This window comes from Sarcophilus harrisii, chromosome 1 (genome assembly GCF_902635505.1).
Source record: "Sarcophilus harrisii chromosome 1, mSarHar1.11, whole genome shotgun sequence".
Classification (NCBI taxonomy): domain Eukaryota; kingdom Metazoa; phylum Chordata; class Mammalia; order Dasyuromorphia; family Dasyuridae; genus Sarcophilus; species Sarcophilus harrisii.
The window spans coordinates 393499215-393524137 of NC_045426.1; the positions used below are offsets into that span (position 1 = coordinate 393499215).

The 24923-nt window shown below is 31.2% G+C and overlaps 1 protein-coding gene across 1 annotated transcript in view; it reads right to left on the minus strand.

Annotated features, from left to right (window-relative positions):
* Positions 1-528: 528 nt before the first annotated feature.
* The window catches only part of NSUN2 (NOP2/Sun RNA methyltransferase 2), a 35518-nt gene continuing 11123 nt past the window's right edge, over positions 529-24923 (minus strand). Inside the window, exons 5-19 of the mRNA XM_003759612.4 lie at positions 22224-22295; positions 20997-21081; positions 19248-19440; positions 17656-17730; positions 15890-16020; positions 13998-14071; positions 13280-13410; positions 12415-12511; positions 11645-11856; positions 11130-11222; positions 9220-9355; positions 7339-7419; positions 6497-6635; positions 3699-3738; positions 529-1506 (exon numbers count right to left, since the gene is read on the minus strand). Of these exons, the coding sequence (XP_003759660.1) occupies positions 1143-1506; positions 3699-3738; positions 6497-6635; positions 7339-7419; positions 9220-9355; positions 11130-11222; positions 11645-11856; positions 12415-12511; positions 13280-13410; positions 13998-14071; positions 15890-16020; positions 17656-17730; positions 19248-19440; positions 20997-21081; positions 22224-22295 (1923 nt within the window). The 3' untranslated portion in view covers positions 529-1142. The remainder of the gene's footprint in view (positions 1507-3698; positions 3739-6496; positions 6636-7338; positions 7420-9219; positions 9356-11129; positions 11223-11644; positions 11857-12414; positions 12512-13279; positions 13411-13997; positions 14072-15889; positions 16021-17655; positions 17731-19247; positions 19441-20996; positions 21082-22223; positions 22296-24923) is intronic.

The window sequence follows — 24923 nt, forward strand, 5'->3', positions numbered from 1 at the left end:
CAACAGGCAATTGAAGATTGAAAATAGAAGTCAGAAAAGGTTAGGGCTGAAGAAATAGATGTGACAGTTATCTTTATTTATGTAAAAGTTAATTCATAGGAGCTGATTATCACCAAACTAAATACTGTTGAGGAAGAAGTCGCAAGAGGAATACCCACAGTTAGCAGATGTGACTGAAGAAACAGCAAAGGAAGCAATCAGCATGGAGAACTCAGAAGAGTCATCATGAAAATCTAGAGAAAAGACTATAAAGAAAAAGTGTAACTGACAGTGTCAAAGGCTACAGAGAATCCAAGATGCAAACTGTGAGAAGTTCATTAAATTTAGCAAGAGAATACTTGTAACTTTGGAAAGCAGTTTCTGCTGAATAATGAAGTTGAAAACCAGATGGCAAAGAGTTAAGAACCTGAAAACAAGAAAAGGAAATGGAAGTACTAATAATAAAAATACAACCATATAAAAGATTCATTTAAATAAGATTGTTTCCTACTGGTCAGCTAAATCACAATACATCATAAACTATTCTGAGAAAGTTTACTTGTCCTTTATTTCAAAAGGTACAATGGTTACCTGAAACCTCAGATATTAACCTTATTATGAGCATAAAAATGTGCAATTACACAATTATTAAAGCAAACAACATTTTTCATAAAGATTAGTATATTTTCATATACATACATGTTTATGTGTGTATCTTAAAAATCATTAATGAATTTTTAGATTCATTCAATCTGTATTTTATAAGAATTCTTTGTAATGAATATTAACATAAAAGAAGAGGGTTCTAAAAAAAGAAAATCCATAAGCAGTTTTATTCTTCAGTCTTCACAATGGAAATTAAGATTTTACTGGTGCAAGGTCCATTGCCGGCAATAGACACACCCAAACCAGCAATGTCATAAAAACAAAAGGGCCAAGAAAAGCAAGTTATTTCATAAACAGCTGAAAAATACTTCTTGCTAAACTCCATAAAAGGGTAAATTGAGGGACTGTGTATGATAATGCTCATGCCTCTTTGCAACATACTAAAAAAAAATTTTTTTTTTAAACCAAGTAAATCAAAATTTTATATATATTTTTTTATCTCAACAAAGCAAGGCAGGCAGATGCAAACTAAAAACACTGAGTCTTTGGTATTATGGTCAACACTGGGTTTGATTTTTGGAATTTTGTGGCTTGTCATTTTCCATTTTACTCTCTGTTTCATCAAGGGAATTTTCCAATGGTTCCTGCATTAATTCATCCAATTCATCCTCCATTTGTGAATCTGAGTTGACCAATTCTTTTGTTTTGCATTCCATATCCATTTCTTTATCTGATTGTTTGGCAATGGTCTGGCTTTCCTCTAATTTATTTGTAGACTCTTCTTTTCTCTTCTCTCTAAATACCTCCACTCCCATCATCCTTAGATAATGAAGTCGTTCATTCTTGGGTACAAAAGCACGAATTGAAGTTTTCCCACGCCATCCACATAGCACAATAGGGCACTGAAGAGTATCTGGTTTCCTATAATATGAAAATATTTCAAATTTTCATATGAATATTGAAATAATTTAAAAAGCTAAAAGATCTTAGTATACAGACTAACCATTTATATTCAATGATTTTATAGTGACTTTTCCAAGTTTTAAGGCATAAAACAATCTCTGCTTCTTAATGTAATAATATTTATCATTTTGAATATATATATATCATTTTCTCTAAAGAGCTCAAATTATCTTCATGTGATGAACCAGAAAGTGTGATACAGTTGATAGTAAGTTTGCCATAGAGTCAGAATGACCTGGGTTTAATTCCTGGGTCTGACATTTACTGGCCACTAATCTCTGGGCAAGCCTTCTCCTTACTCAGCCTTCCCTATAACGAGCTCTCTAAAAATAAAATGGATGGCAAGAATCTGAGTTGTAATGATAACTCCTCAGTAGAACTCCCTATGCCAAAGGAATCACAGATGCACAGTTTCTAATTCCGATGCTGAACTAAGAAACCAATCAATAGATCTGAATGAACTATATTTTTAAGGAAAAAAACAATCCAATCCTAGTTTTTAAATGTTCCCAGAGGTATTCTAGAAAATACAGACAAAATTGCACACATACATCAAACATTTATTAATGGGCATAATATATTAAGAGAATCTTTATCTGATTCTTGGGGAAAAAAAATCTCTGGAATTTCATGGTGTAGAGACCTCATAATGAAGAAATCCCCACATTCAATGTAGGCTGACAACTGTTCTTCAGATTATACAGTCTTATAATAGTCCCAACTTCATTAAAAGTAAATTCATTTTCTCTCTTGTCGTATTCACTCAGAAGTTCCCCCCACCCCCGCCCCAACTTTCTTCTATTAAGTCATTTCTTTCAAACTAGAAATAACTTTCATTTCATTTCACTCAGATAATGAATCTCATCAAATTTTCCATAGGATGCCTCACATATCATCCCTTTCTATCTGTTCCCACTATTATCATCCAAGCTCAATTTTTCCAGATTTCCTCCAATGTACCTAAATAAGTGTTAAACTTTATAAAGGTCTTATGATATTTTATTTCATCACATCACCAGCTCACTTTAAAACCTTTTTTGTGTGTGAAAAGAATATAGCCCCAAATTCCCAACCTAATATTCAACCAATGACCGTAGTATTTTTTAGTACTTGACATTTATACATGCTCTGATCAACCAGATTGATCCTTATCTTCTGGATACACTGTTATCACATTCATTGCCATTACTATATAGCTCTGACCATCTAAATCACACACATCTTTCATAATTCAGCTAAATTTCTACAGCTCTTCTATAAAGGCTCTTCACAACTCAAATGTACATTAAAAATTTATTTTATGAATTCTTACAGTAATTATTTCTTCTCTCTACTATATGCTTTGATATTTACTCATGTATTGGCTTGTATTGTTTATCATTTGCACCTATTTAAATCTCATCTGGGTTTTAGGGTCCTAAGATGAGGAGCCACGATTGAGCACATAACACTGCTAACATCTTTAGAAGACAATAATTGAGAACTCACAAAGAGGCAGTGATGAAAACTGCATTTCATTATTATTCCAAGGAAGGACTAGCAGAGCCTATCCCTGGTCAAGCTAACAACAGGAGGGAGGAGAATAATAAAAAGGTATGAGGAAGACAAAAATTAGATTTTGAAGTCATTTTTAGTTATTTCCTACTAACTTGTACTCATTTTACTTTTGTACTGTTATTCAACCTAAGAACCTGCCACTTTGAGCTAAAGGAAAAAAGATTCTGTTTCTAAGTTTATTTTGCCAGGTAATATCAGGAGCACCCTTAACTCTTCTTAATACATTATTAATTTCTCAAAGACTCTGGGATTTCTTTCTGCTTATGGTTGTGGGGAAATATTTTTCTAACTAACTTCTAACTAATTCAGAAGGATTTTTAAGCTGGCATTTTAAATAAAGTGCTCTCAAAACAAACTGGTAACAGTAGTTGATTGCAATAATATGGTAAAAGAGCTAGATAAAAGTTTAGTTTTTAAATGTTCCCAGTAATAGTCTAGAAAACTTTTCAGTATATACATTTCAAGTAATTTAAAATAAAATTTCAAGATAAATAAAATCATCAAATTCCTACTATTTCAAAATAACCTCTTCTCAAATAAAAATTCTAAATCTTCAATCTAAGCATTCAATCAAAAGACATTTCTTTACTTACTGAGCATCTGGTTCATATTTCAGGACAATGCTTCCCTTAGCTAGAAGAGAAACCAAAGATATTTAGCCAGTATCATTACTAGTTTAAACAATATCAAAAATTACCTAATGATAATCTACAATTTACCTTGCACTACGGAAGAGAGAAAAAAAAAAGTATAAAAGATGGACCATGCTTTAAAATGTTTATGATATAACTAGAGCCACATTATATACACACAAAATATTCATACAATATAATACACTACAAAATAAAAGAGAAAAACGAATATTACAGATATGCTATAGGAACTCAGAGAAAGGGGAGATCAATGAAAAATGGGAGTAGTTAGGGAAAGTTTAGATGTCTTAAAATATAAGTACAACAAAGCTAGATTATGAAGGGTTTGGAAATTTAAATAAAGGACTTTAGATTTGATGTTGCAAAAAATCTGCTGTTGATTATGGGTTGTTTTTTTTTTTTTGAGTGAGGAATTAAGAAGATTAAAAATAATATTTTCAGTTATAGAATCTCAGAAGTAGAAAAAAAACTTAAGAGGTCACTTAATCAAACTTTTTTCTGAACCAGAACGTCCTAAATAATCCAATCCAACAAGCTTTTTATTAAGTACCTAATACATGCAAAACATTAAAACTGGGCTCTGTGGATACAAAGACAAAAAACAATAAAAAAACCAAACCCTTTTGGAATTAACAGCTTTTAATCTTTTAGCTATTAATATCAACTGATTGTACAAACCAGAATGTTACATACATCTCATGCGCCTATGCTATAGGTACTATAAGTATTATCAGATTCATTTTACAGATTAGGACACTGAGGCACAGAAAGATTAAGAAACATGATCATGGTCATAGAAAAGAAATTCAGACCTTCTTGATTCCAGGTCCTGCATAACAAAATGATGTCTTTAAACAAACCTGAAAAAGTGGTCACTCAGTTTTGACTTAAAAAAGTCTACTGAGGGGCAAACCCATTTAACTCTTGAGATAGCTCATTCTACTTTTGGAAAGTTAATTGTCAGGAAATTCTCCTTTATATCAATCCTACATCTGCTCTCTAACTTCCACCTATTACTGTTGGCTGTTATGTGGGGGCAAGCAAGACAAGTCTAATCCTTCTGAAAGAATTATCTGGTAGCTGGTAGAGGCTAGATAGCATCAAAGATCCTGAAGTCAGAAAAGAGAACTAAAATGTGATTTGATAAAGAAAACCTAGACTAAGACTATAAAAGTAAAGAGATGCAAGAGAGAGATTTTGCAATAAGAACAAAACTTGATAAATGAATGGTTATAGGGAATCAAGGCAATCTAGCACTCTTAAGAAACGAAGTGCCACTGACGGGGAAAAAGGGTAGGAAAAAGGAGATGTAAAGATTAGAAAGTTAAATGTTATCTCTAGAATCATCAATTACAATAATATAATCTCCAACTACTATTAAGTGTATCATAAAAAAAAAACATATCTGAATTGATAACATTTGGAAAACCCTTTAATCAGAGACAAAATACTGAACAAGAGGGACCATTGGAAAATTCCAACATGACATTTCTTATAATCTTTTCTATTTTCGAAGGCCCAATAAAAGCTGCATGCTCATTATATAATAATAATAATAATTACTATTAAGATTGCATGAAACTGAATCAGAAATATAGAAAAAAAAGATTAAAACAGATGGCATAAAGGAACAAGAATAAGATGAACAAAAAATTCAGAGGAAAAAAGAATACTGTTGTTTCTCAAGAAAAAACAAAGTTTTTACCTACATTAATAGGCAAGTGCATGAAATGTAAAAAGTGAAAACAAACAGTAAATAAGGCTCAATTTTATGCAAGATCCTCAATATTTTAAAACTACCTTGCACAAAGAATACAGTAATTCTTCATTTTATTTCATGTGAATACTGATCAAAATGTCAAACAAAGCACAACTTATAGATTGAAATAAATAAGGCTGAAACTCTGATCACACTCTCTTCTATGGTTCAAGTTCCTTTCTCACCTGCTTCTGGATTACTTTGAGATATTTTACAATAATAAATTACGTATCTTATTTCTATTGAGTATGTTGTTATTTTTATAGAAAGAACAAAAAAGAAATTACAATCTGTAATTTCAATATGTAGTTGGGTTGTTGCTTTTAATTGTTAAATTTTGTGGTTTGATGTCCTACTGAACTGTTTTCTAAATAGTGTTTGGAGGGTTTTAGCCAAGATAGTATCAAACAAAACCATTTCGGGGGAATGAAGTTACAACAAGAAAACTTGTCTGAGAAATTCCAGTCCCTAATAAAGTAGTCAAAGTAGAAAACAAGTTTCTTAGGGACTGATATTTTCATTTTTGTCTTTGAACTGACAAAGTGTTACCTTCTGAACCGAACTAGAAAAAACACCACACTTTTTTTCCCCCTTAAAATAAATAATGAGAAATGAGGAATCTTGGTTGTCAAAACTCCAAGTTAAGAGATCTAAGCTTAGTTGCCCAAACTTTACTCATGATAGTATTTTGATTGATACAAAAAATGGCTGTGAGAAAAACATTTTTAAGGAATGGGAGGAATCAGATTTGTCTAAACAAAAGTGCTTCTTTATAGGGAGAAAATAAAACTGAAAACATGACGTGATTTTAACAATATGAAAAAACATAAAACAAACAAAAAAACCCTGTACATTTTATAAAGCCTAATAATCTATCTAAATCAATTACATCTCCCCCTCCCCTGATGGCAATTGGGAAAAAAGTGATAAATCATTACATTTTGATTAATTTTCCATAGTTCATATAATAAAAACTCACCCATATCCTTAGCTTGTCTGTGTGTCTCACTACTAAATTTACTAAAAAATGGGTTTTCCTGGGTTAATAAAATTTTAATATCTTCTATACACACAACAATGATTCTTGAATTAATAAATGGATACAATGTATATATTCCCTGTTGGAATAAAAAAAGATCATCACAATGTCATCATTTTCATCTTAAACAATAACAAAAAATAACCCAACACACATTTTCTAAAATTAAGAAACAAGAGTATCAAGAAACAGAACAAGCCATTAATCAACTCCTTAAGAAAAAATCCCTAGGACCAGATAGGTTTACATGTGAATTTTACCAAACATTTAAAGAACACATTACTACACCAACTCCAACACTATATAAACTATTTGAAAAAACAGGAAATAAAGAACTCCTACCAAATTCCTTTTATGACACAGGCATAGTACTAATACTTAAACCAGGTAGGACAAAAACAGAGAAAGAAAACTACAGATCAATCCCCCTAATGAATATTGATGCAAAAATCTTAAATAAAATATTAGCAAAAAGATTATAGAAAATCATCCCCAGGATAATACATCATAACCAAGTAGAATTTACACCAGGAATGCAGGGCTGGTTCAATATTAGGAAAACTATTAGCATAAATGACTATATCAATAACCAAATTAATAAGAAACAAGAGTATCTTTTAATATGAATTCTAATAAAAACTTAAGTATTGAGTACTTTTACACAGGCCTTGGGAAAGATGTGTCTGAGCTTTGAAATTTGGTGTCTTGGAAAGTTAGTTTTAGCATTGAGAGACTAGCTATGCAAAATTTTTTAAATTCTATGACCACCAATCAAGTTTTACCTCTTGCGCCAGGCGGAAAGCACAACCAAACTGTTCCCCGTCATTATTCCGAGACCATACTTTTATCCCAGTGTTAATAACCTGTAATTGATGAAAATATACTCAAAGTTTGAAAATTATGAAGCTTGAGGTGGGTTCTCAGAAGCATGAAGAAACATTTTCACTTTTATCAAGGGTATTTTGGAATAAAATGGTTCCTAATTTGTTCTTCCTTTCTTACACATACAAGTAGGGGAAGAAAAATTATAAAACTGGCCTAACAATTACAAAATGGGGAATATATATCAAAGGAAAATGATTGTCTTTTCTGAATTCAAATGTATCTTTCTACAATATGGGCTTGGGGGAAATGGCTCAGAGGTTCAATGTTTTATACAAAGTGCTAATTAAAAGACAGATCTACAAAGGACCTTATGAGTCCAAGCAATCTAAATTCTTCACTTTAAAGACAGAATTGCCCCAGAAAGCTTAAGTGATTTATTCAGGGGACGTAAACTTCAGAGCCAGAATTTGAACCCAACTCTTCCTATTCCAAATACAGGTTGCTTTCAAAGGGATCATGCTGCCTCTCAAAGAGACAAGATTTTCCTATATATTTTCTTATTTTGTTAAGATAATTAACATAGAGAAGACTGTGATAAGAGAGGAAGAGTGGAGAGAAAATAATAAAGGAATATAATAAAGAGGATAGAAAGGTAATCCATGAATACAAGCTTATGCTGCTATAGGTTCTTTAGCTTCAAAGTAAGTTTCCCAATCTATTTTCCTCTTTTTATTCCCCCCATTTTTAAAAATAGTACTTTATTCCCTCCCCTAATACAAGTCAAGATAATTTTTAGCATTCATTTTTACAAGATTTTGAGTTCCAAATTTGTCTTCTTATCTCCTCCACCCCTCCTCTTTTTAAGCCTTTTCTTTTCTTTCTTTCTTTTTTTTTTTTTTTTGGATGAGAGAACTGGGGTTAAGTGACTTCCCCCAGGGTCACACAGCTAGGAAGTATTAAGTGTCTGAGGCTGAATTTGAATTCAGGTCCTCCTGACTTCAGGGCCGGTGTTCTATCCATTCCGCCATCTAGCTGCCCCAAAGCTTTTTATTTTCAAAACATATTCATGGATAATTTTTCAACATTGAACCTTACAAAACCTTGTGTTCCAAATTTTCCCCTCCTTCCCCCATCCCCTTCTCCCTAGATGGCAAGAAATTCAATATATGTTAAACATGCTAAAATATATGTTAAATCCAATATATTTATACATATTTATACAATAATTTTGCTGCACAAGAAAAATCAGATTAACAAGGAAAAAAATGAGGAAAATAAAATGCAAGCAAACAACAGCAAAAAAAAAAGTGAAAATGCTATATTGTGATCCATACTCAATTCCCACAATCCTCTCTCTGGATGTGGATGGCTCTCTTCATCACAAGATCATTGGAACTAGCCTCAATCATCTTATTGCTAAACCTCTTTCTCAGTGGAAGAAGCTACATGGCCATGCTATAGCTCAGGTCCAGAAATGAGATAAGAATCACATTATTATTGGTATTGGTACAAAATGTTCTAGTATGTTCATCTATAAAATATTATATTAATTTTAAAATTTATAAATCTTAAGGTAAGTTAATCATGAAGAACTATGAAAATAATGTAACTGATTTTAGCATTGTCAGCAACCAAATGTTAAGGGTTCTTTAAAAAAATTCAATCGCCATACTTTCTTACCTACATTTAAAAACATGATAATTTTTAAATCACTAACATTTACAAACTATATGCATATAACAAAACTTATTTCCAAAATAAGGAGGATTAAAAATTGGATAAACACAAGAGGCAAAAACTTCAATTTACATATTAGTTATTAAAATGCTAAGTTATACCTTCATTCTCTCACTGTTATTCAGCAACACGTTTCTTAGCTCCTTAGAAACCATATACAATTGTCTTTTCTTCCCTTCTTGGGTTCGAGTCAATAAATTCATCTTTGGGAATGAAGGAGCCAAAGCATAAAAATTCCTGCAAATAAAACAACAAATTTTATGCCTGGAGTTCAGAATTCATTAACTCATGACTTCTTAATACATTGCAAACTGTTTCCAAATACATCATCTATGAAGAGATATGATTTGTCCTCTACTTAGTTTTGATTTTAAATACTTTATGAAAATTCAAAGTTATTTTGCTTCTTAAATCACAACTTATTCCAAACTGAATGATTCATTTGAGTTACTGATGACTGAAAGCAGTTTTTTTTTTTTTTTTTTTTTTTTTGCTAAGGCTAAGGGATTAAGATTTGTCCAGGATCACACAGCTAGCAAATGCTAAGTGTCTGAGGTCACATTTGAAATCAAGTCTTCCTGACTTCAGGGCTAGTACTTTATCCACTACAACAACTAGCTGCCCCTGAAAGCAATTTTAAGAAACACTGCCTATCATCATAACAGGCCTAATCAATAGGACCAATAATGCCAGGGAAATAACCTTGAGAGCAGCCCAGAAAGAGAATGCAGAACGGTACTGGTTAGACATGGATAGCAAGAATTAACTGACATCATTGCTAACATTTTACCAAGACCACTTCTTTATCCTCTATACAACACCAGTTTTCATGAATGTTGATGCAAGATAATAATTATGAATTACAAAACATACGTTGTATTTAAAAAAAACCAAAGTATTGATTTAAAGTAAAAGGCAAATTAAGCTGCTATAGCTGTCTAAGAAAACAATGCTGGGTAATTTAAACCATTAAAAACCTCCAATTATTAAAAGAATTAAAAAGTGAAATTCTCCCAATAGTGATATGAAAACATTTAGCCACTTTAAGAAAGTATTAAATAAAATAAATTATTTTCATACTTGATAAGGATGATTTATTTGAGAGGCTGAGATAAAATTAAATGCAAACTTCCACTTAAGGTATGATCAGCTTAATTAATTACATTTAAATAAAAATAAAAGCATTTTGGACCCAGTATTAACGCATTTTTTTCTCAACCATGTTCTTGCCAAGTTAAGAACATTCCATAGCCATAGATATAGCCATGACCAAAAACATAGACACTGACATTGACACAGGACAGCCATAGGTATAGATAGGAGACATTATACAGTGATATAGATGATGCAGAAATAGATACATATAGATATAGATTATATAGCTATAGATTTATGATGGACAGTGGATAGATATATTATGGACAGTTAGGTGGCTTGGCATTCAGGAAGACTTATCTTCTTACATTAAAATCTTTCCTCAGACACTTAGTAGCTGTGTGACCCTGAGCAAATCACTTTACCCTGTTTGCCTCATTTTTCTCACCTATGAAAAAGAGCTGAAGAAGGAAATGGCAAACTGTGCCTAGAACCCTCATACCTAATCCCAATGGAAATGGAGAGTCAGACATAACAGAAATGATCAAACAACAGTAATATAATATAACTGCATTATGTAATAATATGTATAATTAAAAAGTTTTTTAAAAATAAAAGCATTTAACAGAAAATTAGTTTGAAATTTAAATGAGGATTTTTGTTTACAACACTAGATAATTTGAACATTAGTATTAAAAAATTTACTAACAGAACACAACTGTGCTTTTTCAAGTAAAACTTCTGTTCCATATATTACATTTATTAACAGCTACAGCAGACAACCCAATATTTTATTACCATTACACATTAACATAAGAGTAAAGTCTTTCATGATCTAGCCCAATATGAGAATCTTTAGCTAATGATTATACATTATTTGTTAATCCATTAAAATAAAAAAAAAAATTATTCTTACTGGATAGGTGGAAATAATGGATCATCTTCAGGAATAAATACAAATGGATCTTCTTTAAATCCAAACAACTTCATTTTCTTTGACGGGGGTGGGCTAAAGCAATTATGTGATAAGAACAACAAATTTGTAATTAATGATCAAAATGATAATTAACACTATTTAAACACAATAGCAAGAATATTTCTCAAATTCTTTTCCATCATTCCATACCTTCTAAACTTCACATATGAGCTATTGATAGAATTCTGATTTTGACCAGTTTTTGGTAAATTTACTGACTCCAAGCAAAGAACAGAAAAAAAATTTTAGAAGGCAAATTATGAAGTACTATAGATTAGAAAATAAAACTTACTTCTTTAACTTCTATGCCAACTAAGTGTGTAGTTTTTACTGCTCCCTCCCAAAGAAAAGACTCTAGCTATATATTTTTAAAAATGTGATTCTTAGATTCCATCCAATTTAACAATGGCATTAAAAACTATAAAAATATTTAAATGAGAACATAAACTGCTTACCCACATACACCATCTTTCTTGTTAATGTCACTCTCCAAATTTTGAGATTTCTGCATGGTTTCATTCCCCTCAGTTTCAGTAACAGGTCTGCCACCTGTTTCTGCAGAAGCTGTGAGACTTGTTTCTGTAGGAGTTGAAGCACTCATCTTTACAGAGACTGAAGAGTTAGATTCTGCACCTTCTCCTGTATGCATAGGAGATTTTCGCTGGAGCTATCAGAAAACCATGAGGATTAATATATTTCAATTAAACAGAACTTAAATTCACTATTACCCACATGACTAAGTATCAACAGACTTGTTTACCAAAACCTAGATTTATTTTTTAAAAGTTTTTCCCATATACTTTAGGGATAAACTTGAAGGAAAACAAAAAACTATTTCATAAAACAAGCAATATTCAATTATAAAACTCTGACTGATGACTACCAAAAAGGTAGAATGGATCTAAAAGATTAAGTCCAAATTCATCACCTGGATATATAAATTATCTTTATGCATAGCATCTTTATGAAGTATTGCCTAGCCAAGGCTTTAATAATTCTAGTGACTAGGAATTCATGACTCCTTTGAGTTTTTTTCCTCTCCTCATTGAAGTTAATAATATAAGAAAATAGTAATACCCAATAGTTGTAGGGCACTGTAACACAGAGTGGACAAGCCTTAATAAGCTGCCTCCTTCACACTCCCTGTCTTCCATTGAACTTGTTTATTAGTTTCAGCTGAGAAGTACAACTACTTAGCAGAGTTCTTTTCAAGAATAAACTGTACCTTAGGCTGACGTTTATTCCAAGGCATTGAAGATTTCTTGACTAATACTGCCACAAAGAACCCTCCAGTATTCTGGTGATGTGGTAATATCCGAAGGCTAATTAAAAAAACACATACACATTTAAGCTATTCATCTATTTGGTGAAATTATTTTTATGCATAAAAATAACATAGCAGTTAGCCAAGAGCTGGTTGTGGTTATCTTCATGTATTAAAAAAAAAAAAAAAAAAACAAAAAAAAACTCACATATCTGTAAGCACAATGGAACAAATTAAAATAAACTGAAATGTTATCAAATTTTGTCTTTCACTAACTTGGCAGTACAAGAAATGTCTAAATACTACATTTGCAATCAATATCATAACTTCTCTGACAGTTCACTACAAAATATTGACTGTGACTCCCAAGCAGAAAACTCAATTCTTGCAAATAATTTTGATCCCTTTCACTTATATACCCAGCCATAACTCTGATGGTTTGCTTTCTTTCCTTACCTACTAAGAAGAAGGTAAAGAAATTAAAACTAAAGTTTAAGGCATATATACAGCTATATAGGTATCTCAAGTGAAAATGGGTTCTTCTACCCATTGTTACTTTTATACACCTCAAGTATGTTCAGAGAACCTGATAGACGGGTTATATACAACTAGAAGATAAGAAAGGCCAGTGAAAATCTCAAAGTCCTATAAATAACCCACACTCACCTATAGGATATTGTACACACAGATTTGGAGATGCATCTCCTATATTACTGTAAAATTTACCAAAAGAATTCCTACAAATAAACGAAACTTTTCACCTAGAACCTCTTTAGTTAAAAGTACATAAAACAATCTATGTGTTTACCAACATATGGAAACTCACCAACGTTCTAACTTCATTTTCTTTAAATTTTCTTGACATTTTGGGGGGAACATAGTAGGGCGAATTTGAGTATGCCTACTCTGAGGTACATCTTTCCAATCTGCAAACCACTGTCCATCTTTTGTCATTACCTTCAGGAAAAAACAAAACCAAAACCAAATATATTAACCTAATGTACCAATGCTGTCTGAGAATATTAAAAAGCATAGAGGGGGGAAAAATCCATAATTATCATTACTGGTATTAAATTCATATTTGTAATGAAAATTAAACTGTGATGAAAAAGCACAATAATTTTTACAGCAACTCAAAAATGTACGTAATTATTAAATGATAAAATCTAAAACCTTAAGTTTTAACAACTTTCAGACTTCTCATTTCAATACAAAGCGTGAATTATTTTATACTAAGAATTGCTTATATTTTATTCTAGAGGAAAATAAAAAATAAGGATGTAATTCAGAAGATGGGAATAAAACAATATCTTTTCTCCTCACAGTATGGCCAGGAAATCATAGTACCAGGATTTTTGTAGCATGACATTACAAATTATTTCATTATTAACTATGCTTAATCTCTGTACCCAAATATAATATTACTCAAATTACTGAATTAAATGCAATAGCAATTCAGCCACTGGTAGATCTTTCCATGAAATTAAAATGATCTATCTTCTAGCTAAAACCACTTAAAATATTTTAAATATTTTCTTTATTACCTTCCACTCTGTGATCCCAGGCATCCACTTTAAACCTGGCAACTCAGAAGAAACATCAGCAAGTTCCAAAGCACCTGTATAAGAGAGAAAAGCATTAATAACAAGATTTGGATTTACATAAAGATTTTAAATTGTACATATGAGTGTACATGTATATATCCACATACAAATAAACATTAATTATAAATTATTATAAATTTAATTTTTTTTAAGTGTGGGGAGAAGACACAGAACCTCCACTTTAGTTTTATCTTTATTTGTCTCAAAGAATATTTTCTAAGATTTGTATTTAACCAATTGGTTAAAATTGGTGCAATAAATTGAATTATGGAATTAAGGGAAAGGATTAAATGAAAGGCCAGAATGCTTAAGGGGACATTATATATATTTCAAGTTCCTCACAAATAAAGGAAATGCTAAAATTTAGATTAGAAATTTTAGCCAGGTAATGAACCTTTTTTAAGACGAAAGAACAAAAGTGGATTATAGCAATTAAATAGCTAAATGAGATGTTACTCACTACAGTGCTGATGGGGTTTAGCTTCTACAGTTTTGTCATTCCAAAAAATAGGGAAGGGGGAATGTAGAGAGAAGGCAGCAAACTCTCTTTTCAGTCTAGGTTAAGTAAATACCTAATGATCAGATCTTTGGCAAGCCGGACTAATTCAAATTCAGCATGAGATCAAGATTCCTTTGGTAGCTACATGAAAGATTCACTGGGAAAACACTATGCCAAGAGACCAACTAATTGCTAGCAGCCATAAAATGGAGAAGATATGGACATATAAAGGATTATTTTGATATAATCAAATAAAACCTAATAATTGGTAGATGTGGGACTTGACTTAAAAGGAAAGGATTTAAAGACACATTTCAAAAAAAATATACAACCAGAGGCAGGAATGGATTGTGTTCTCTAAGGTCCTTCCTAGCTTTAAAATGTGATGATGCTTAAAATTCCCAAAGAATCTAAAAGCTATATGCTTTAAAAAGTAGTATGTATGTGGCAACAAAGACACTGTGAGGAGTTAGGTAGCCTACACTGTAAATTTGATCTGAAAATATTAAATGAAATTGGGAAAGCTATAAAATCAAGTGGAGACTTCAAATTCCAAACTGTTTTTTTCTTCATTGTGGCTTGTTTTTGATACTAAATCGAAGGAATGCGGATAAAATTTGGCTTTTTCTTTTCCAGAAAGCATAAAAATAAAATCTAAATTCCTAGCTGCCTCTAAAAAAAAAAAAAAAAAAAAAAAAAAAATCTTAGTTACTACATGATCAAAAAACTGACCTGCAAAAGTTCTGGGCATAATTTTACTAGTCATGTAGAATTCACATAGATTATAGTTCCAATAATTCCTATCAAAACTTTTAGGCAATACAAGTATTTTTAAAAAGCAAGTATTTATGGTCTCAAAGTTTCAGCAATGTGCTTATATAGACACAACTTAGACATTATATAAAAATAAAGACATGGAATATTAAACCTAGAAAAGTTCAAAATTGGAAGAACTTATTGTATAACAAAGACAAATAGGTAATTTAAAAAACAAAAACACAATCAGAGTACAGTAAGTTGTAAACATTGCCTCCAGATGAAACTAACAACAGTTATATGATATGGAGAATGTTTTGGAAAGAATAGCCAAGATACCAATAAATACTTAAATAATTTATATAATTTCTCCTCACTTTGGTCTTTTGAATAAGTAATAGGAAATATTACGGGATTTACTGAAAAGTGTAAATAGAGTTAATATTTTTTAAATTTTTCAATATTATAGAGCTAATTTTCCTTTTAGTTCCCAATTTTCCAGGTAGTTCAAGAAATGTTACACACAGTATTTAACTATACAATGTATGCATGTACAGGTTTAAACTATTTTTTTTACCTTCACTTTTCTCCAACAACGAGGCTATGACTGCTTCATCCTCAATAGGATTTAATGAACATGTGGAATACACCATCCTGCCACCCTCCGCCAGCTGTTCAACCCCACGTGTTGCTATCCTAAGCTGTAAACTAAAAGGATAATACACTCTAGATTAAATAGAAATTGAATTGTTCCCGACTCCAAAAAAACCTTCTCTCTAAAATTATTCTACAAGTTCTTCAAATACTTAACCAAGTTATAAATATAGAGCTAAACAAACTATAGATTAATGAAGGTAATTTCAAAATCATCAAATTCAGTATCTGCTGCTAAATTAATCAAAATAATTCAGTCTCTAGATCAAAAACTAGCCAAAAAATCTAATTTATAGGTAAGCTAATAACAGTGTAAAATGGGATATTTTAGAATTAGAGGTATTTTTCTTCCAGAAATTTTTCTCTTAGATTAGGGTCTCTTAGCAGTTATGCCCATGGGAAAAGCCATATATTATCTGACTATAGATACAATATATATCCAGGGTGAAAATGGTGTTAAGAGTATGTATAATGTTGCTGAATCAGTATTAGGCTGGGACAATCTTGAAATGCTAACAAAGCTGCTTTCAGGATTCTGAACAGAATTGTTTTTTAGCTAAACACTGAAATTTAGTTGGCCTGCAGCATATCACTATTTAGCAAATGAACTTAATAGGACTCTTCTTTGCAAGCAAATAGGACTATTAAATATATGATATGGGTAGTTTTACATCAAAAGAATTTCATTTTGACTCTTAAAAAATCTTGCAGCCAATAAGAACATTAAATAGCCAAAACCAACCCAAACTCGCAGAATTGTTTCTAAAAAGATGTGCAGGAACACAAAAGGAAACTTCCAAGAAAGTAAAAACATAACCAACTTATTTTCTTTTCAAATTAATAAATGAAACAGAAGTCACACTATGCATATAAAAAGTAATTATTTCTAAAAAATTAAAAAATACCATTGTCTATTGTTTTGACACAGATTTATATATACCTAGGAAAAGGTTACTGAATTTATTAAAAGGATAACCAGGGCAGCTAGATGAGGCAGTGGATAGAGACCACCCATGTCAGGAGAACCTAAGTTCAAATCTGGTCCCAGACATTTAATACCTACTAGCTGTGTGACCCTGAGCAAGTTGCTTAATCCCAGTTGCCTAAAGAAAAAACAAACAACAAAAAAAGGATAGCCTTTGGTATACATCCCTACTCAAGCTATTTTAAGATGAAATTACTTTTACAGTAAATATGGAACTTCCAAATTTAAGAATTTAGTTATATGAACAAACAAAAACTTGGGGAAAAATAAATGGAGAAACAAAAAGATAATTTGTAGGATGTTATAACAAAGAAGTCATTTGGATAGCAAATAATATAAATAGCACAATAATATTTATGTTAGCAACATGTTACTAGTATGTTAAGATTTTTAAAAATTTCTATATTAAGACTGTGGATTTTTCAAAATCACCAATTTAAGAGTATTTAGCATACATTAGCTTACTTTAAAGAATTCATGAAGTTTCCAAATCAGCTAACTTTTTTATTTTCATAAATCAATTTGGACTATTTTTAGGGATTATACAAATATACTTAAATCTGAAACTGAACTTCTAATCATCTAAACCTTTTCATATGTCAAAAGATCTTTAGCTACAATAATTTTTTAAAAGAATTTTATTTTGTCAAATAGGTGAGTCTACTTCAAAGAAAATCTCATAAAATATGTAACATATATTTTACCCATGTAGTTGCAAACTATTTAGTGTTGTCCACTTTTTCCATACATCAATGTTTTTCCTCATGGTACCATCTCCACTAAAAAGAAAAAAAAATATTTTTATTAAAAATGCTGTATAAATTCAGGTAATATATATGCTTTCCTTTTAAATAATTACAATTGGGTTTTTCCCTTAAAAATCAATTTGATAATAATCTTTAACAAAGAAGGCATGAACTCACTTTACTATCTTTTAAAACTGCTGTAATATAATGTACTGTCTCCTATAAACTAAATTTTAACAGTTTTTAATTTGAGTAATTTGGAAACTATTTAATTACTGAAGGAAAAATAGATTTTTGAATGTCTCATTAATTTCCAACTAACAGTAATTATTACTGAAAACCCTTTGCAAAGTTTTAAGACTGGAATGAAAAAATATGAATTATAATTACAAGTTTTAATCCATTCCTTGGCAATAATTGTGATTACAGTTTTTATCTATGAAAAAATGCTGCATATATTTTAAGTCTTGAGGTGAAATGTACCTAGCTTGGAAATAATCACACATTAAGACTTGTCAAGTTAGTTCTGTATGATAATATAGAAAACAAACTGATAAGTCTGACTGAAGCACTTTTCTTTCAAGGATCAATGACCCACAAATGAAACCAATAAAAGAACTATATGAGTAAAAAACCAATTAATTGTGGTTTTACTCTAAAAGATGGAAAAATGAAAAGGTTTTAATCATTTAAAAATCATAATGAAGCAAAATATTTAATAAAATCATGACAATTCTCTAAAATAACTAATTTAGAAAGGGTAGAGGAAAGACTGGTGAACAGACCAACAAATAAAGAAAATATGAAAACAGAGAAAGAATACTTCTTAAATCTTTCATGCCACCAGTGACTTCTATATACTAAGTCATTTTAAATTTGTGCTACAATGGTACCTAAAGTCTCCCTCTTACTGTCTTGGCTGTCTTCCCTCCAAAACAACACCGTAAGTTATAAATTCCCCAAGATCAAGAACTGTGTTCTTTTTTTTTTTCATTGTTTTCCCAATGTCTACACAGAATAATTAATAAGAATGTGAGTTATTTACAATCACTGGAACGCTGAGATATACATAACAGGAAAAAAAAATTGATAAGTTGACATAGAAACATGAAATAAAACAGACATGAGAGAGGGTTGTATGCAAAGAAACAAACAACAGGAGATATATAGAATGGAGTAACATGACAAACACAGAAGCTAATGAAGCAATGTCATCATCTTGTGGCTTTTTGAAGTATTACCTCTAAAGAAATTTTAAACCATGTTGCTTTTTGCTAATCACTGGTATAATTGATTACACTACAACTTAATATCAATTAGACAAAACTATAAAGGCTTTTATCTGGTCTGGAGACTCGGGTAGGTATTTCACTCCTCTTCCAGAAGAACGATACAACTAACATATTTAAACTATTTTATGCTGAAATTAGTTATAGTTTCAATTAATTCTAAACCCACCTCATCTACACAATTAATGATTTCAGCAAAAATCTGATGTCCTGAAATTACATACATACAATAATATCAGAAAGAAAAATGTCATAAAATACCTGCAGGGCACATCACACAGAATTCTATCATAGAAGAGAATCTCCTTCTTTCCATCCATATCTATTTGCAGTCTAGGAATGCTAGAAGCATCATGGTTTACAACCATAATACAAGGACTGCTTAACCTTTTTGCTTGATGAACCAGCAAATAGCAGCGTTTGTTGTCAACATCATTAGCGATAACAAATCCCTCTGGGAACATAACATTGTAATGTCAGATTAAAAAAAAATTAATTTCACATAGTAACAGTGGGGAAAGTTAATAAAATAAGAAATGACCAGATGTCTTCAGGGGAAAAAGAAAAGCTTAAGCTTTAATCAACAATTTAGTGACGGCACTGTTATGCTGAAAAGAAAGAGCTAAAGACACATTTTATGCACATGCAAGTTCAAAAGTGGGATTAACTTTTCTAAGGTTAGTGACTAAAATGATCTTTACAAACTGGAAATAGAAATAGCAGTATTATCAAGTTTGTTCACTACAACAACTTCAAATCTTAGTTCCTTCTATCATATCAAGTAAAAAAAAAGGTTAACATATGTAAACCTTCATTTATCTTCACTGTTCTAAAAATTTTCTAATGATCAAATGAATTTTGTTAAAAGTATGAGGAAGACAAATCAATATCCCTGGTATAACTTCTATGCTGAAATTTTTGTTCTGTTTTTGATTTTTTTTTTTTATTACCAAATAGCAGAAAATGACAAAAAGCAAAAGAATAAATTTCCTGGTATTTCAATAGCAGGAAGGTATTGAAACAGAAGCAGATTCAAGGGATTAATCCATGGCTAACAAGCATTAAAACAAGATTTTAACAAAACCTTGCTCATACAAAGGAAATACAGAGATCAAGATTGAAAAACATATGGCAAATTGCTGTTGTATTTCAGGATTAGATGGTATAGATTTACTTCTAAATAATCCCATTCCCCTGATAACATCAATAATCTGATAATCTGTTATAAAATTATTTTCAAAGATACCAAGTATGTTTAAGGGAAGGCCAGATTGGCAAAGGCAGAGTGGAATTTCAAGTGGCTATCTAGTTCACTTTACCCTAAATTAATTGCTAATATTATTGTTTATTATACTGTTTCTTCCATACTTATAAGTAAAAAAAACAATGTTGTCAAAGATTAACTCCTTTACAAACTTGAAGGATATAAATAGGTGAATTTAAACTACTTTTTGCTCTTTAGTTCATATAACCAATTAAGTTTTAAAACAATTTAGTTTACAAACCAGTGTAAACTTTTCATTCTAAAATATGTTTTAAGATATAACAGATTTGGTAAAAAAAATCAGAAGTGAGTTATAAGAAAAACAAAATTTCTACAAACTATCTGAAAACATAACCTAAGTGTCCTGACTTATTCCCTATTGTCACAATATTATTATTATAAAAAGAATCAATACTTCTACATGCAAATTTCAAAAATCAGAGACACAAGTATCATCTATAAACTTAATGTATAAGGTCTACTCATTTAATTAACCTTAAAACAATCTCTAATAGGAATAAAATATTAATAATAACATCCAAATAAGGGAAAGCTACTGTCATATTAGAAATATGACATTTGTAATTGATGTTTGGTACAAAAATAACTAGCTTCGTTTTAATTTTGAAAAAAAAAAACATTTCAAATTAAACAAAACACCTAACTTTACAAATAACACAGTTATAGATTGTGTCTTAGCTTTCCCCTCAACCACCCCCCCACCTAAACAATATGCCATCACATACCTGGAAAGGAAACATTCATATCAGCATGAAGCATTTCAATTAACTGAGCAGTCTTTGATCCAGGTGCTGCACACATATCTAAAATCTATTCATGAAAACAGGAAAATGTATTTGACATTTTCTTTTTGAAAACAATATTCTCCAAAGAAGCTTTATAAAACACAATAAAACATACCTCTTGTCCTATTTAGTTTGCTCAAGGGATATTGCAAGCATCAACTGAGAAAATGCTTTGTAGCCAACTGAACATGACAAATTTCTTACAGGGAGGAATAATTTCATTTTTGTCTTTTAATCCCTAGCACCTAGTCTACTTTTTGAAAGACTTTGTATCTTAAAAGTGTTTACTAACCGAATTGAATATAGCATTTATGCAGCCTATAGGCTGAATGTCAGAGGAATAAAGCCTTGAGGGATATAGCAAATCCTATATGGAAAGTAGAGCACATAGAAAGAACAAGAGGAAAAATAGGCTAAAAAATGAACAGGTTGGATTTAGTAATGAGCACTATTAGATCTGCAAAGTGCAAAGATAAACAGCTCTGACCCATCTAACTGCCCAAAGACTGGTCCAAGTTCCCCCTTTCAGCTCCAGATCTATGATTATACTTGAAAGACAACATTAATAAAAATGTCAGATAGAAAGGAGGGAATACAATATGGAAAAAACAAATACAGCAGCACCAGATAGAAAGCTGGGCCTGGAATAATAAAGAAGATCAGAGTTCAAATCTAGCTTCAGACACAAGCTATATGATTCTGAACAAGTCACTTAACCTCTGTTGCTTAAGTTTCTTCATGCTATGTGATCCTGGGCAAATCACTTAATCTCTGTTGCCTCACTTTCCTCATAGTACCTATCTCCAGAGAAGCTGTTAAGGATCAAATGAGATTAAAAACTGTAAATGTGTTAGGCATGTCTGACACATATTAAGCCCTACATAAATGTTAGCCATCATTATTTTTACATGTAAAAGGCAGAGCTTATAAAATTTTTAAGTGGTGGCATACATTTATGTTGTGGGTTTGTTTGGTTTTTTTTTTTTTATTGAACATGTTATTTTCAAAATGTATACATGGATAATTTTCAACATTCCCTCTTACAAAATCTTGTAAATTTTTTCCTTCCCTTAAATGGCAAGTAAGCCAATATGTTAAAAAATATATTATGTTTTCAAATAAACCCAAATTCTTTAGTTTTCTTCTACATGCAGAAACAAACAATACCTTATGATGAGGCTGAACATTAAGTAGCAAGGGTGGAATCATACTGACAGCTTCCTGACGACTAATATTTCCCTGAAAAAAAATAAGTATCAGTATCAAAAAAGTATCACTAATAGATAAAAAAACACAAAACCCATATTTCAAAATAAAAAGCAAAGACATCATGTATTTTATTGCAAGCAAACATGAAAATAAACATATTCATAATTTGCTATACAATCATAATCCAAATGAATTTCAAGTCACTTTGTTAAGATAGTTTTGTCATAAAAGTACATTAAGGATATTCCTTGATAATTAAAAATGATTTGGTCTCTCTTCTCCCCTCAAAAAACAACTTTGAAAACTATATGCAGAGAACTAAAGAATCTCAGAGATTAATCCAGTTCAACTTCTAACTAAAGGGATTTCCATTCACAATACAATCTAAGAGTTATTAGAACTATAATATTTTCCACTCATAGATGACAATCTTTCACAATGCAGGTCATTCCATTGGTGGAGAGTTCTATTTTGGGGAAAGTTTTCTCTTACACCAAGACAAAATCCACATCATTGTTAACTTCCACCTTCTGGTCCTACTTGTTTTTTAAAGCACCAAACAAAAGAAAGGCTATGGACTCTTAAAGAGTGATACTATATTAAGTAAATATAAATTATCGTCTTTTTTTCAGGTTCATTATAAGTTAATTCTGTGATTCTCCCCATAATCAAGCAAAACAAATTTCTACATTGGCCACACTCAAAATATATCTTATTCTTCATCTGTCAGGAAGAGTGAGATCTATTGCTTCACTGCTGGTATTCTAAAATCATGGTTGATTCAAGCCTCTCAAAATTGCTTTGTAAGAGTGCTATTCTTATTATATAAATTGTTCTCCATGCTTTGCTCACTTAATTTTGCATCAATTTGTACAACTTTTCCAGATTTTCTGAAACTAACTCCTTTCATCATCTTATAGCACAATAGTGCTCTTATGCCATAATTTATTCCATAAATCAACCCCTAACTGATGGGTACCTCTTTGGTTTCCAGTTCTTTCCCACTACAAAAGGAGGTTCTCTATTTTTGTACATATAGCTCTTTTCCTTTTTTTAAAGGAAATCTTTTTAAATTATCTTTGGGGTAAAGATATAACAGGGAAATTTTTTTAATCAAAAAGGCGATATAAAATCTATAGTTTCTTTTTGGTCATACTCTTAAATTTAGACACTTTGTCATTTGGTGAGGTACCCAAATATGTAACCTTGAATATATAAAGTTTCATTTTAAGGAAAACAGGAAAGCAAAAAACAAACAGTATAACTTACCCTAAAATTCCTTTGGTTCTTTATTGCAAATGCATTAGTTGAGATCACTTCTAAAGGTTCTAAAATAATTTAACTATTTTTTAAACAGGGCTGCTTAAGCCAACTGACAAAATACTTCTATAAAGTTAGAAATAAGGTATTTCATTTGCACACATTGTGAAATAAGTCTTTCAAAAGAATTTCCTAGACTCTTTCTTTAACTAGTATATTAAACATTTGCCAACTGCACTGAAAGGAACCTTTAGAAGTCATTAATTTAGCCCCTAAACAAATCAAAGATTTCATCCCCTGTAAGTCATTATCTAGATTCATCTGAAGATTTCCACTTAGATCGAAAGGGTCTAGAACATCCCCATAAACAGAAAGAAGCTAGATACTATTCCTTATTTATTCCATTCCCAGCCCAGATTAAAATGTAAAGTACTTTGTAAATCTCAGGGTAATATATTAATGTCACTTCCACCTGTTATTGCTAACCTTGATATGTGTCCTCCCCCTTTCCACCTAGAATCCCTTCCATGAGGGCTTGGACACATATGTGGGCAGGATAGTAATGAAAAAAGGTGATGATGATTTTAAGCCACTGAGTCTCCAAGATTCCTTGATTTGAGAAATGGGAATGAAAATAAAGGAAAGATAGAATGGAAGGTATGGAGAGAACAGCCTGGGCAGATCTTGGCACCTGATGTAGCCAATAAAAAGAACTATTCTACTGTTAAGAGTTCAGGGCTCTGCTGTACTTTCTAGATTCTTAGCCCCCTAGGAAGTCATGATCTCTTTTTTATTCCTACTTTACTCTTTATTCTTCAACTATCTGAAGATCAAAAACAGTTTTAGAGTTATAACTCTTCCCCAATTAACTCAAAAACTAATTAGCATCAGAGAAAAACTCCCTGACTTCTCCTTTTCTGAGAGAAAACTGAGCTATCAGGAAAAGAGATGTCAACACTGTCATCCTTGGCTTTTCTTTCCTCATAGACCCTAGAAGTAGAAGGGTAAGGGAGAATGGAGAAAAGTGGAATGGTTGCTAAAGAACCAATCCAGAAATGCAGTTGTAGGTAAGGAAATCTCAGATCTCTATTCATCCCTACCCCACTCCTGAAACCACCCTCATAATACTCTTGTGATAAAAACTTAGAAACATATGGCATTCATCCTGGTGGGTCATTTTACCCCTCTGGGCTTTAATGTCCTCAAACTCATTAGAATATAAGCTTCTTGTAGTATAGAAGAGTTTCATTTTTGCCTTTGTAGCCTCAATGTCACATACTAGGCACTTAGTAGATACTGAATAAAAACGGGATGAATTAAATTATAAAATGGATTGGAGGAGTGGCCATGGTGATATTATTTCTAATGTTGCTTTTGAATTTAATGTTCAATCAGTTC